This window comes from Polistes fuscatus, unplaced genomic scaffold, assembly GCF_010416935.1.
Source record: "Polistes fuscatus isolate 324 unplaced genomic scaffold, CU_Pfus_HIC Scaffold44, whole genome shotgun sequence".
In the NCBI taxonomy this organism is placed as follows: domain Eukaryota; kingdom Metazoa; phylum Arthropoda; class Insecta; order Hymenoptera; family Vespidae; genus Polistes; species Polistes fuscatus.
This window is the reverse complement of record NW_025113123.1, coordinates 1-12829: the sequence shown is the minus strand read 5'-3', so window position 1 is coordinate 12829 and position 12829 is coordinate 1. Positions and strand designations below refer to the sequence as shown.

At 30.9% G+C, this 12829-nt stretch overlaps 1 protein-coding gene across 3 annotated transcripts; it reads left to right on the top strand.

Moving 5' to 3' along the window:
- The first annotated feature begins 625 nt into the window (after nucleotides 1-625).
- Nucleotides 626-11407, top strand: LOC122521622 (hypermethylated in cancer 2 protein-like). Of its 3 annotated transcripts, none has more exons than XM_043642465.1 (4): nucleotides 626-3112; nucleotides 8562-9115; nucleotides 9795-9974; nucleotides 10670-11406. In XM_043642465.1, the coding sequence occupies exons 1-4, from the start codon at nucleotides 2989-2991 to the stop codon at nucleotides 11351-11353; spliced, it is 1542 nt and encodes a 513-aa protein (XP_043498400.1). In that variant the 5' UTR covers nucleotides 626-2988; the 3' UTR covers nucleotides 11354-11406. The 3 variants fall into 3 exon arrangements, with proteins under 3 accessions (XP_043498400.1, XP_043498401.1, XP_043498402.1); XM_043642466.1 differs by lacking the exon at nucleotides 626-3112 and adding an exon at nucleotides 6814-7878 and having other exon boundaries at nucleotides 10670-11407; XM_043642467.1 differs by lacking the exon at nucleotides 626-3112 and adding an exon at nucleotides 7885-8459 and having other exon boundaries at nucleotides 10670-11407.
- The last annotated feature ends 1422 nt before the right edge of the window (nucleotides 11408-12829 follow it).

Sequence of the window (12829 nt, the reverse complement as noted above, 5' to 3'; positions counted from 1 at the left end):
TAATGAAAGAAAGAGACAAATTTATTTGCCGTACCACGAAAATATCGATTTATATATTGGATCATATCCATCCTGAACGCGTCGTTCTCTGATCGCATTTTCTTCGTCCGAAGATGAGGAGGAAAAGAAAAAGGAAAAGGAAAAATTAAAGTTTCTTATCCATTGTTAATATCTTATCTTTAAAATGTATATATTTAATCGTCATTTTTGAAATCAATTTTTAGATTTATCTGTTTTTTTTTTCTTTTTTATATATTTATATGCAATTTTATCGATTACAAAGTATTCCTCGAGATATTTTTATTAACTGTTGAAATTGAACGGATACGTGATCTATATATATATTCTCGCAATATAATCCTTATATTTTTAATAAGTACTTCTTTTAAAAGGGAACTCCTATACGCGACGAGATCGAATTCCTTTAACGTCTTTTCTACATTTTTCTTTTTATAACGTTAATAGATTGATCGAATTTAAGCGTGTTGCGCTGATTGAAAGAAAATATTTCAAATCATTCCAATATTTACGCGCAAAGAATTTATATATATATATTATATTTATTACAGAGAGATCGATAATTATTATTAAAGATATTTTTACAGAGAGGAAAAAGAAAAAGAAAAAAAAAACGTATTATTAATTAAACGAAAATAAAATCTTCGAGGATATAAAAAAACGGGAAAAAAAAAATAATCTAACTTCCTTCCTCGATAAATTTCGATCAATAATTCGTATCGATCAGCGTACACACCTCATTGTGTTTCGATGAATTACGCGAATCATTCGAGTATACTGCATAATAAAAAAAAAAAAAAAAAAAGGAAGAAATAAAGAAAAAAACACGACTTTCAAGATATTTTCAAGATATCCGTCCATAAAATATGAAATAATATGCGAGTTATGTTATCAATACGTCCATTTGATCATTCCGATCTGATATATAAAACAATGGAAAATATTTCCACGTGGAAATGATTAAACCGTCCAGATTCAAATCTCGCGTTTCCTCTTCTCGTATCAAATAATTTTTTTTCTTTTTTTTTTTCGTCATTAATTTTCTTTCTCATTTATTTCGTATTAACCACCGTATTACCACCCTATAATTATTCGATCTCGTGCGCAATTAAAAATTAAAATATATTATATAACGTTAAAAAAAGAGTAAAAAAAGAAAAGAAATATATATTTTGTTTTAATATCTCGTTTTCGAGTCAAATCGCATCTTCGAGGTGTCTCTTTTTGGACGAAAAAAAAAGAAAAAAAAAAAAGAAAAGTAAAAACAACGAAGGGACTTCTTCCGAAGATTTCAAAAGAAATTTTACTCGAGGGAGAGAGAAAGAGAGAGAGTGAGAGAGAGAGAGAGATGTTAATCCAACGTTCTTCGTCGATAAGATCGATATAATAATACAATGAAAAGAAAAAAAAAAAAACTCGCGATGAAAAACGGCACGGGGATGATAAAACATGTATTCCAAGGAAACGAGGAGAAAAAAAACAAAAAGAAAAAAAAAATAATAAAATCATAATACGATAAACATTAACGGATACCCGATATATTCGGGGTATCCGATATACTCGTGGTTGCAGATAAAAAAACCACAAAAAAAAAAAAGAAAAAAAAAAGAAAAATCCATTCCTGTAACCCGATACTCGAACAAATGTACAAATTATACGTTGAATTTGAATCAAACTTACCACTTTTGTGCCACCATCCCCTAAAATCTAAAATAATAACTGAAAATCATATTATCTTCCCTGAAGATAGATAAAAATCGTCAATAATAATAATATCATTTCATTATTATTATTATTATTATATTTTTCAAACGTATTATATTAAATGAAAAAAAAAAAATATATTTAAAGAGAGGGGATCCACCAATGCGGATCGGTTGATTGCCAATTCCAAAAGTCATATGAAAATATATCAAATAAATCAAAGTATTATATTGGCTTTGAACTAACTTTTCGTCGTCGATTTTCGTTAAACTCTTTCCATCATTCACTCATCTATTAAAAAAAACTCTTCTTTGATGACAACAAGGGATGAAAAAAGAATATTTATTTATTCTTTTCCGTAACGAACGAAGGAAGAGAGACAGCACAACGGTGAAGAATTTCATTCCACGATGTCCGAACGAAAAAATTGATAACCCTATTATTGACAATAGGGGTGTGGGGAGGGGGGGAGAGATAGAAAAGAATCAACGTGAAACATGCGGAAACACGAGTAGCCGACGTGCTGACGTTTCCTTGACGATTAATCAACATCTATGCGATTCTATGAACGAAATGAAAGTGCCACGTGGTTGGTATATACTCTCCTATCGATATTTACACCTGGTTCGATCGTTCGAAGGAGAGGAGGAGAAAAAAAAGATAGAAAAATATGTAAGAACGATGAAAATAATTTGCCGTATTGCGAGAAGATACCTTTTCAAGCCGTCCAATTGTAGGAAATTTCTTCTTGAAGACGATACAAAGTACATTCAAAAGTGTATCGATTCATATTTTCTCTCTCTCTCTCTCTCTGTATTTCTATATTTCTCTTTGTCTTTGTCTACTCTTGTTATTTTATTCGATCACTTATACTAATAATTACTCACCTTTTAAACTCGATTATCCGAAGAATATTTAATCGAGATCGAGAATTATTATTATTATTGTTCAGCCCGTCCTCCCGGTTCTGATCGCGGTTTGCATTTGTTGTTGTTGCAACACGATTTTGAAGAGAAATATTTTTTGAAAAATGTTCGTTCAGACGCGACAAATATTGTTATTGCGTTACGAAAATAATTAATCGTCAATCGAAGATTCGTAATTTTGATCTACCTGTCTGCCATCACGCCGGAAGATTATCCTAAGGGATGATATTCGAAATAATGCGATCCGATCGAAATTGGGATCGTTTTTTTGAAGAAATGCGAATCGTACGATATTTTTCCTACGATTCGTTCTCGAAGAAATCGATTTTTCGATGATCCAATGGATTACTTCTTCTTTTTTTTATTTCTTAAACTACTGGAAGATAATTATAAAACAAAAAAAAAATACTGGAATGGAGGACAACGTGATTCGAGGGATTCCTTCGATCGGAGGATATCCGCAGGTCTGTCAATCCTTCCATTTCGATTGTTTTTATTTTTTCTTTTTTTTTCTTTTCTTTTCTTTTCTCATTTTTATCGTCAGATTTTTTTTCTTTTTTTTTATAATGTTGATAATTATTATTAATTGTTGCAATTAGATCGATCGAATTTTTTATCCGATCGATCGAGTTTTATAAACATTTATTACTACTATTATTATTATTATTATTGTTGTTGTTATTATTCGAGTCAGTATTTTTTTGATTAATTAATTAATTACAAATATTTTTTTGGAAAAAGAAGAAAAATAAATGCTCAGGCGTAAAAAATATATATACGAAAATATTGACGAAAAAAAGTTTGATAATGATTTACACACCGTGTGGATTATTTTATTATAAACGCTGACCATTTATTTACAAAAAAATATTAACTAAAAATTGAAAAACAGAAAATACTGACTCGATAAAAAAAGGTTAACCCAATTTACGCGAACACAAACACACACAGACGCGCATATTTATTTATATTTCATCATCATTTACGACTAGTATTCAACATATATTTTCTCATTAATTAATTTCAACGTTAAAGAGTTGAGTTTACCAGATGAAAGAAAAAAGAAAATAAAATAAAAAGAAAATAGAAGAGAAATTTATTAGAAGAAGGATTATTTTTTTTATCGTCGTAAAATTAGAACAGGGGGATGGGTGGGGGAAAGAAAAATAAAAAAGAGGACCGTTAAAGTGTCGTAATCGAAAAGTAATTAGGATCCTTTAAGAAAATACTTCAATTTAGGATCAAACCTATTCCCACTACCGCTTCCTATCTTTTTCGTCATTGATCAAAGCACCAGTTGAGTATACAAAGAAAACCTTCCCCGTATTTTTTCTACCTCGATTCTGGGCGCGAAAAAAAGAAGAAGAAAAAGAAGAAGAAGAAAAAGAAGAAAATGAAAATGAAAATGAGGAAAAAAGAAGAAAAAAAGAAGTTTCGAAGGAAGAAAAATAAAACTAATTTCAATTAAAATTTGATTCAATCCGACTCTTCATAGCCCGGTCCCACCGGTCACTGTTTAATTACTCGTTCATTTTGGGTAGAACTGTGTCTCACTTTATCGTTTTATCTCATCTCCTTTCACCTTTCCTTCTATCCCACACCCCCCCGCCCACCTCACCTTCCATCACCTTCCCTATAACCTTCTCGTCTTTATTACCAGATTTTGTCGCGCTGAAAAAAAACAAAAAAAGAAAAAACGAAAGAAAGAAAGAATTCAAGTTTCTACGGTCACGAATTTCGTGTGCACGCGCAAAAATGCGATCGGTTCGACCGGTTGACCAAATTTTCATAATAATTTCAACGGTAATCGAATTATTTATAACGCGTTTGGGACGTTTGTTATTATTGTTAGACACTTTTTGTTTTGTTTTGTTTAATTCTAAGATCATAGAAACGACAAGTAACGATATTAAAAATTGAATTAATATCTTTTCAAAATTACAGTCAAAATATATCGCGCATCGAAAATATCTTCTTTTACACACACACACATATACATATACGTGAAATAACGATTCAATATTTTGTCGTCCTCTTTGTTATTTTACAAATTTTCGTAAGCTTAGGATTAAAATCGAGCACGTTCCTGCCTCCCGGTGAAAATTATTCATTTAGAGAAATGATCTTATTAGATAGGATCGATATAGAGGTTATGTTTGATCTTTACGCAACGATTATATATTATTATATTCTCTTTCTCAATATACGTTTGTTTATACAAATTGACATTTCGGTTGCGTATATTTAAATTGGATTATCGTATCGCCAAGCGTAGAAATGAAATTTAATATGAGAAAGATTGGAGAGAAGGATTTTAAGTGAATTATCGTTTATTACTGCGTTAAATGAAGCACGGAGAGAAAAAAATCATTTGAAAAGCTGAAAATGTTCAAATATATTATTCCCGATAAATATATAGATGTAATTTCTCTCTCTCTCTCGTATATCTATCTTAATTTTCTTTTTTATCTATCTCTCATTCGTCCATTTGCGTTTCGTGTTTTTAGTCTGGGCAAATATTTGCCCATGCACGGGAAAGAAAAAAAAAAGGGGGAAAAAAAAGAAAAAAGGAAAAAAATAGAAAAAGGGGAGGGGGGGGAATGGTTTAAAACGCGAAAAGATTTTTTTTTACTCTTCCATGTGTTCATCTCTCTCTCTCTCTTTTCTCTCGTGTTTCGTAGTAAAACGTACCCATACGGGACGTATGATTAAAGTTCGATTCGCACCTATAAACGTGTTTAATGACGTCACCCATACAACTCACCAAAACGGGAACCTCAAATTGCTTTAAACGGGATTCGTTCGATTGAATACACGCTGCCGTTGGTTCTACCATCGTTTTCCATGTCTAGATTATCTTCAAGAGAGAGAGAGTGAGAGAGAGAGAGAGAGGGGAGAAATTATCTTTGGAATAAATTACTTTGTCGTAATGTCGTCGGTCCAATTATCAGAAACATCAACATATACAGGGAAAAAAAATATTTATATATATAGATACAATATGTATTTTTCTGCATATGAAAAATATTTTTTAATCGCTTTTATATTTACTCCCATCGAAACCATATATATCATATTCATTATTTTAATTGAAATTTGTGAAAAACAAAAAAAGTATTTCTAATACAAATCGAGGGTATAAAATAAAAAATTATTTCGATCGAGATTTTTTAATAGAAAAAAAAAAAATATCATAGAAACAATGATGAAAAAGAAAATAATATATTTCCAATTATTATTCTATTTCGTTGTTTTTTTTTAATTAAAAATTTTACAAAAGTAATTTGTTGGTTCGATATATCGTTTCGAACGAATTTTCGAGACAACAAAATATAAAACGATTCTCTCTTTCTCTCTACCCGTATGAACGGTGGAGGACCCTTATGCAGAAAAGAAAGAAAACAAAACGAATAGAAAAAGAAAAGAAAAGAAAAGAAAAAACTCAAATGATAAGAAGAAAAAAGTTGGAAGTAGTAGGCGTTTTAAAGTATTTGGTTACAAGGAACGTTTAAACTCGTAAAAGTAGAGTTTGCCGCAGTGAAAAGGAGCGTGAAGGCATTCGAATTCGAGACACTAAGCAGGACAGTCACGTTTATTTACTCTTCCGATTGCGCTACTCGAAAATTCTATCGGAATGAGTGAGAGAGAGAGAGAGAGAGAGAGTGAGAGAGAGGGAGAAAGAAAAAGAGAAAGAAAGAGAAGTCTTTCGGTTTGATTGGACTGAATAGAATTTCGGATGATAATTATCACAATGGTTACGGTCAACAAGATAAGAGGAGACATTTTTATCTGAAAGACGTGCAATCCGTATGTTCGATAATTAATATCTATCGTTTCGTGTGTATCTTCTTTTACTATAACGAATTAAAATATTACTTTTTTGTTTTTTTTTTTTTTTTTGTTAATTTTCTCTTCTTTTTATTATTATTATTATTATTATTTATACCATTAAAGTAAAATTCAGTAAAATTTCGAAATATCGGAGAGTTTTGATTCAATATTTTCTATGCTTATGTGTTAGTTAATTGAATTTAGTATCGTACGGGGAAAACGGGGTTAGACGTTTGCTCGATTAATTATTTAAAAAAAGAAAAAGAAAAAAGAAGAAAATACAAATTATAAGATCCAAATTAGATTTAAAAGAAAAGAAAAGAAAAGAAAAAAAAGAAAAAACGCGAAAATAGAAATGCAACGTGTATTATTACGTTTGTAAATAAATAGTTAAATTTTCTCGTTCTTGCGATTAAAAGACATCTTCTTCTTCTCGTATATATAAGACTTTATATTAAACTTTCTTTATCTATCGAAAGAGAAACAAGTTTATCTTCGCGTCTATCTTCTTTTTGCATCGTGGAAAAAACTCATCAAAGTTTTTTTTAACGTATACATTTATAATATTTTCTTATTATACACGTGAAATAGTTTTCTAGAAAAAGAAAAAAAGAAAAAAAAACAAAAAAGAAAAATTGAGAAATTGGAGATGTTGCAGGAAGGACTTGTAACGTAATTACGTAAAAAGGAAGTACAGCTATATATAAACACACACAGAGAGAGAGAGAGAGAGAGAGAGAGATAATATTAAAATATAAAATTTTATATAAAAAACAATAAGAAAGAAGAAGAAAAAATTAATAATACTCGCGAAAATCAATGGCGGTAGGTAAATAAATTTTTCACTGTTATTAAAAAGAACGAATAACAAAATATTGAACAAAGAAAAAAAAAAAAGAAACAAAAAGGAAGAGAAAAATGTAGGTTAAAATTTTCTCTACGGTTGGTAAATAAAAAAATATACGTAGAGTAATCAATATGGGATATGACACACGGGTGTCGTTTCATATATAAAATCGTGTCGACCAACGTCCGAAATAATCTTGTCTCTCGTGATATAGTTAAAGAGATAGAAAGATAGAGAGAAAGAGATAGTAAGATAGAAGGAGAGAGAGAGAGAGAGAGAAGAAAGAGAAGGAGAGCGAAAGAAAAGAGACGAAATAAATAGAGAAAAAGATGAAACGTCAGAGATAGGTCGAGAATAACGCAGTAGTTGGCGGTAGGATTCTTGCGAGGCGTTCGAGTCGGTTTGAATTTGAGCGCCCTTCGCGCCATTCGTTACGGCAGATGCACGAAGGTCAAAAGTATTTTAAAAATAAGGCCGTAGGCATTGGCAGATTGGTATGGCAGTGGACGTTAAGGGTCGAATGGCGTTGTAATGGCAAAAAGTTTGCTAAAGGTGAGTAATCTATTATCGCGTTAAAGATAATGTTCGATTAAAAGTTAATCGTGTACGGTGTTGAAATGTATAACGTTAGGATTAAATGTAAATAAAAGGGAACGGTGTTGGGTCGACGGTTGGTTAGAAAATCGGCAATTAAGAAACGGAGTTTTCCACGGAGGCAGGAAGGCTCGTGTGGTTTAGACGAGCCACGGCCGACAATGGCGCCCAAGCATCGCGAATATTGACATTGCCGAAAACATTATCTTCCTCGTATTGGATATTTGTCGTTTACGTGGGTGGTTACGTACTGCGTCGTAATTAGCGATCTAACCTCGTATCGTATGTAAGATCTCGCGTTATCGCTAGAGGATTCATCGCGAATCGGTTGACTCGTTAGTCGAGGTTATGCCAAAATGTATGTTTTCGGCACGTATAGTAGCGACGCGTGAACCCTGAAGGGTTTTACAGTTATACTGCAATGTGGCACATTTGCAGAAGCACGGAGGACGTTGTGTTGGTTTAGAGTCGCGATATTATCATCGAAGAGGTATCGTCAGGACTATAGGAGGGAGAGAGTGTGCGCGCGGGGAACTCGTGTGAGTTATTGTTTTAAGGGTTAGGGAGAGTCATTCTCTATTTGTTCAGGGTGATCAGATTTTTCAGTGTCGGACAGTTCAGGGCAGCTAGTTTGGTTGTAGGGCTGGGATTGGAGATAGACAAGATGGACCAGCAGTATTGCCTACGGTGGAACAATCACCCAGCCAACCTTACTGACGTACTCAGTTCGCTGCTTGCCAGAGAGGCACTTTGCGACGTTACCTTGGCTTGCGTTGGAGAAACCTTTAAGGCGCACCAGACGATACTCTCCGCTTGTAGTCCTTACTTCGAGACTATTTTCCTCCAGAACAATCATCCCCATCCGATAATATTCCTGAAGGATGTCAACGATACAGAAATGAAAGCGTTGCTGCACTTTATGTATAAGGGAGAAGTTAACGTTAGTCAGCATGTACTACCGATGTTCCTCAAAACGGCTGAGGCGTTACAAATCAGAGGCCTCACAGATAATAGTGTAAATAACAAGACGGGAGAAAAGAGTCCTTCGCCTGAACCAGAAACGCAAACTGGTATCAGGCATACAGATTCGCCTAATCTTCAATCGCATCCCGAAAAGAGGAAAAGAAAATTTTCTGGCAGCTATGACGTTTCGCTTACTGGGCCTCCTAGCGAAAGATTCTTGTCTGATTCTCAGGTACGTACTTTAATGGTACTCTCCGATGAGTATTATCGACTAGACTACGTCTTCTTCTCTTCTTTTTATATTTTGGAGTAAATTCATGAAAATAGGAAAGAAAACGATAAACACCGACAACTTCTTCCGCTCTATTACGATAGAAGTGCAAGTATTATTAAACTTCCAAATGTAACTCTTTTAAATAACCATTTTCATCGCAAGACATTTGCATTTAATAATTTTTTAAAATATTATGCCTTTTTCTTTTTTTTCTTTTACTTACAGTACATTTCTGTCTGATAACGATCGTTTCATTGTTATCAATAAATTACACATGTATATATGATTACACAGCTTTCCAAATAACTTTGCCTGTGACCTTGGAATTTTGACTAAAGAGATAATATCTATCATTTGATTCATGAACATGATAACTATATTTTCAGCATTTATAATAATAGTAAGAGCTTCTTTACTATTTATTTTTTTAAAATATAAAATATACTTTTATTCATTTATTTTTTAAATTAAGAGTTTATACATGGTATCGACAAAAAATTACAAATATAAAATACAACCATTATTTTTATGTCTCTTTTATCAAAAGAAAACTTTCTCTTCGTTAATTATACGAATAAATTTAGTTTAGCAATTATATATATTTCTAGAGGATCAAAATATGTATTTGTTATTTCAGGTATCTTCGCAATGTAATTATAAATCAAGTCCGCCTGTTATTCCAAAGGTAAATAATGCCCTGGGAACAGAATTAGAGGATGGTAGTCGACCTATGTCTCCTGCATCGCAACCGCAAGCTCCTATCAAGCAAGAATTAGACCACCACTTATCGGATTTCCATGACAATATATCTCTCCCAGTAAGTAACATTTGTTTATTATTTTTATTATTAAATTATTCAATTATTGTTTTTTCTTACTATTAGATTGTTATTAGATTTTGTAATGTCGATGTTGTATTAAGCGTGTACAATTTTTTTTCTTTTTCTTTTTTTAATATAAAACTATGCATTATTCTTTTCAGCAATGTTATTATAGTTTTTTGGTAGACAGTAGCGGTGGAAAAATATATGTATACCTTTTTATAAAATTTATGAACGCGCCGTATTTGTACTTGACATATATTGTTCCACCATATTTTATCGTAATACTAAGTTATTTTCCAGAGTAATTTTCTTTATCTATATTTTAATTTTCATTAAATGGCTTTTTAAGTGTGTTATATTTTTTATATTTGTAAATATATAAACGAAATGGAGGAGAATATTACCAACATTTATCAGCGGTGTCTGCGATTATATTGTTATCCAAAGGCAAAATGTATAATTACATTTTGTCTTAGTTGAATTTTTTCTTATGTCAGTGTTTCGTTACTATTCCCACAATTAATGATGATTATATATTATCATCATATATGTGACTACGCAGTCAAAAGAGACACGGAAAGGAAGGGATTTTAAGAATAAAGAGATGCAAAATTGGCTTCTTGTACGCATAAAAAGATTCAATGAAAATGTGTCGATTAAGCACATATCCTTTCCTTCTCTGTTGACAGACTAATGTGGAGTGGATAGTTCAAAGGGATGGGAAGAGTGACGAAACAATGGACGTACAGAACATGACTCCCAATCATCCAGATTCAACTGTGATGCGAGTTTCACGAGAAAGTACCATCATGGCTGGAGGTTCTTTATGTATCAATGTGTCAGGAACTATGCGAGAATTTGAGGATCAACATAGCTCTTTGCAAAATCGTATCTTTCCTATAAATTCACAACATTCTGAATATAAGAACGACAACTTAGGGTCTAATTTGCAGTATATGTCTTTGTCAGATTATAGTAAAAACGTTAAATTGTCATCAATTAATAACAACGATCTATCGAGATCTATGAGAGTAAATAATTTACAACAGGAAATGTCGGTGATACAGTCCACTTTGCGTAACACTTTGCAACATAATATTTTTCAAGGTAAAAGGGCTGGTAAATTTAAACTCAGCTGGTTAAACGCGTATCAGTGGCTTCAATACGACAAACAGTCAAATCTTATGTTTTGCAAATATTGTAGAAAATGGAGCAATTCCATTCCAGAAATACGTACCTCTTTTGCTGCAGGGAATGGCAATTTTAGATTAGAAATTATAAATCATCATGATAAATGCAAGGCTCACAAACTATGCGTAGCTAAAGAAAGCGGTACTAAAGAAAGTTACTCGTATATTAAAAACACTTGTTGAATACTCGCTTCGACAAGCATTCTTTTTGTGATCGATTCATGGTTATAATTTTTTATATTTGCATTCAATATATCAATATTATTGTATTATATATTTTATATATAATATTTTATGATACAATCATATTAATATATTGAACAAAAATCTACGTCTATACAACACTCTTTTTTTTGTACATGCATGTTGTTGTATATTTATGAGATATTTTATAAAGACAATTTTTTTTATTAGAACACTTTTACTCTTAAAATTACTTTTTATTTATAAAAAAAAAAGAAATATTTTTTAATATTAAACTAATTATTATTATGGTCTTCCATATTCGTTAAAAAATTAAGTTAACATGTTCACCATATGTGCAAGGATTTATTTTTCATATTTCTTGTTATTCTTAAAAATAATATTCTATATTTTAGTTTAAGTTAATTTTGGATTGCATTTTTTTTATAGAAACTTAACACAATAATAAAATATATACATTCGTCTTAGAAAGTTCATATTTTACACGAAAGCTTCAATGTTGCTATTTGTGTTTATTGTTTTTTTTTTTTTTTTTTTTCAGAATGTTGCAAATGTTATAAATATATATATATACACACACACAGATTTACTCTCGAAACTTTTGTACACTAAAATTAATTTATTATAAATATAAAAAATCTATTTTTGTATATTATAGAAAAATTAAAACAATCTTGCCTTAATAGTAAAATAGTATCTAATTTTTTTTTGTATATTTATATAATCACTATTAAATATTATTATTATTCTTAATTAATATTGAAATACTTTGATTTGTTATTTATTATTAAATTGATTTATTAAAACGAGATGATATATAATGCTGATTGAAAAATTAATAATTGGCGTTCTTTTTAAATTGTCTTATTATATTTTTTTAAATTCTATGTATATGTATGTATGTATGTATGTATGTATGTATGTATGTATGTATGTATGTATCTATGTATCTATGCATGTATGTATATTAGCATTTTGATTTATTGTAATGATTGAGCGAAAGTATGAGTTATATTATTTTCGAAGTTATGTTGCTCCTGTGATGAATTCTTTTTCTATTTATGAGGATCTACTATAATATATGGGTTTAATTATTATTAAAATCAAATATTATAAAATGAAAAATACTGATTAATTGAAGATAACAATCGCGAAAAGGAAAATTGTTAATTGTCTATAAAATAGGAACATAAATCTCGAGAGATAGATATTTTCAAAAATCTTTGATATCTATATATATGAAATTAATTAGATTAAAATATTTTTGCTATAAATAATACTAAAATGATGGTACAGAAATATTATTTCTAATCGTATGGTTTTTTTTTTGTTTCTTGTTACAGGGTCATACGGTAGGACTGTTAGGAGCGGATGGCGGACCTACGGCGGTGGCTCTCAGTGATGGGGTATCTGGAATCGAATCGTCTGAACACCATAATCCTCCGGAAATTCTCG

Bases quoted from the DNA above. Each gene is read 5' to 3' on its own strand.
- LOC122521622 (XM_043642465.1), top strand. From the start codon at position 2,989: ATGGATTACTTCTTCTTTTTTTTATTTCTTAAACTACTGGAAGATAAT. The intron at 9,116-9,794 runs GTACGTACTTTA...TTGTTATTTCAG, and splicing joins GATTCTTGTCTGATTCTCAG to GTATCTTCGCAATGTAATTA. The intron at 9,975-10,669 runs GTAAGTAACATT...CTCTGTTGACAG, and splicing joins ATGACAATATATCTCTCCCA to ACTAATGTGGAGTGGATAGT.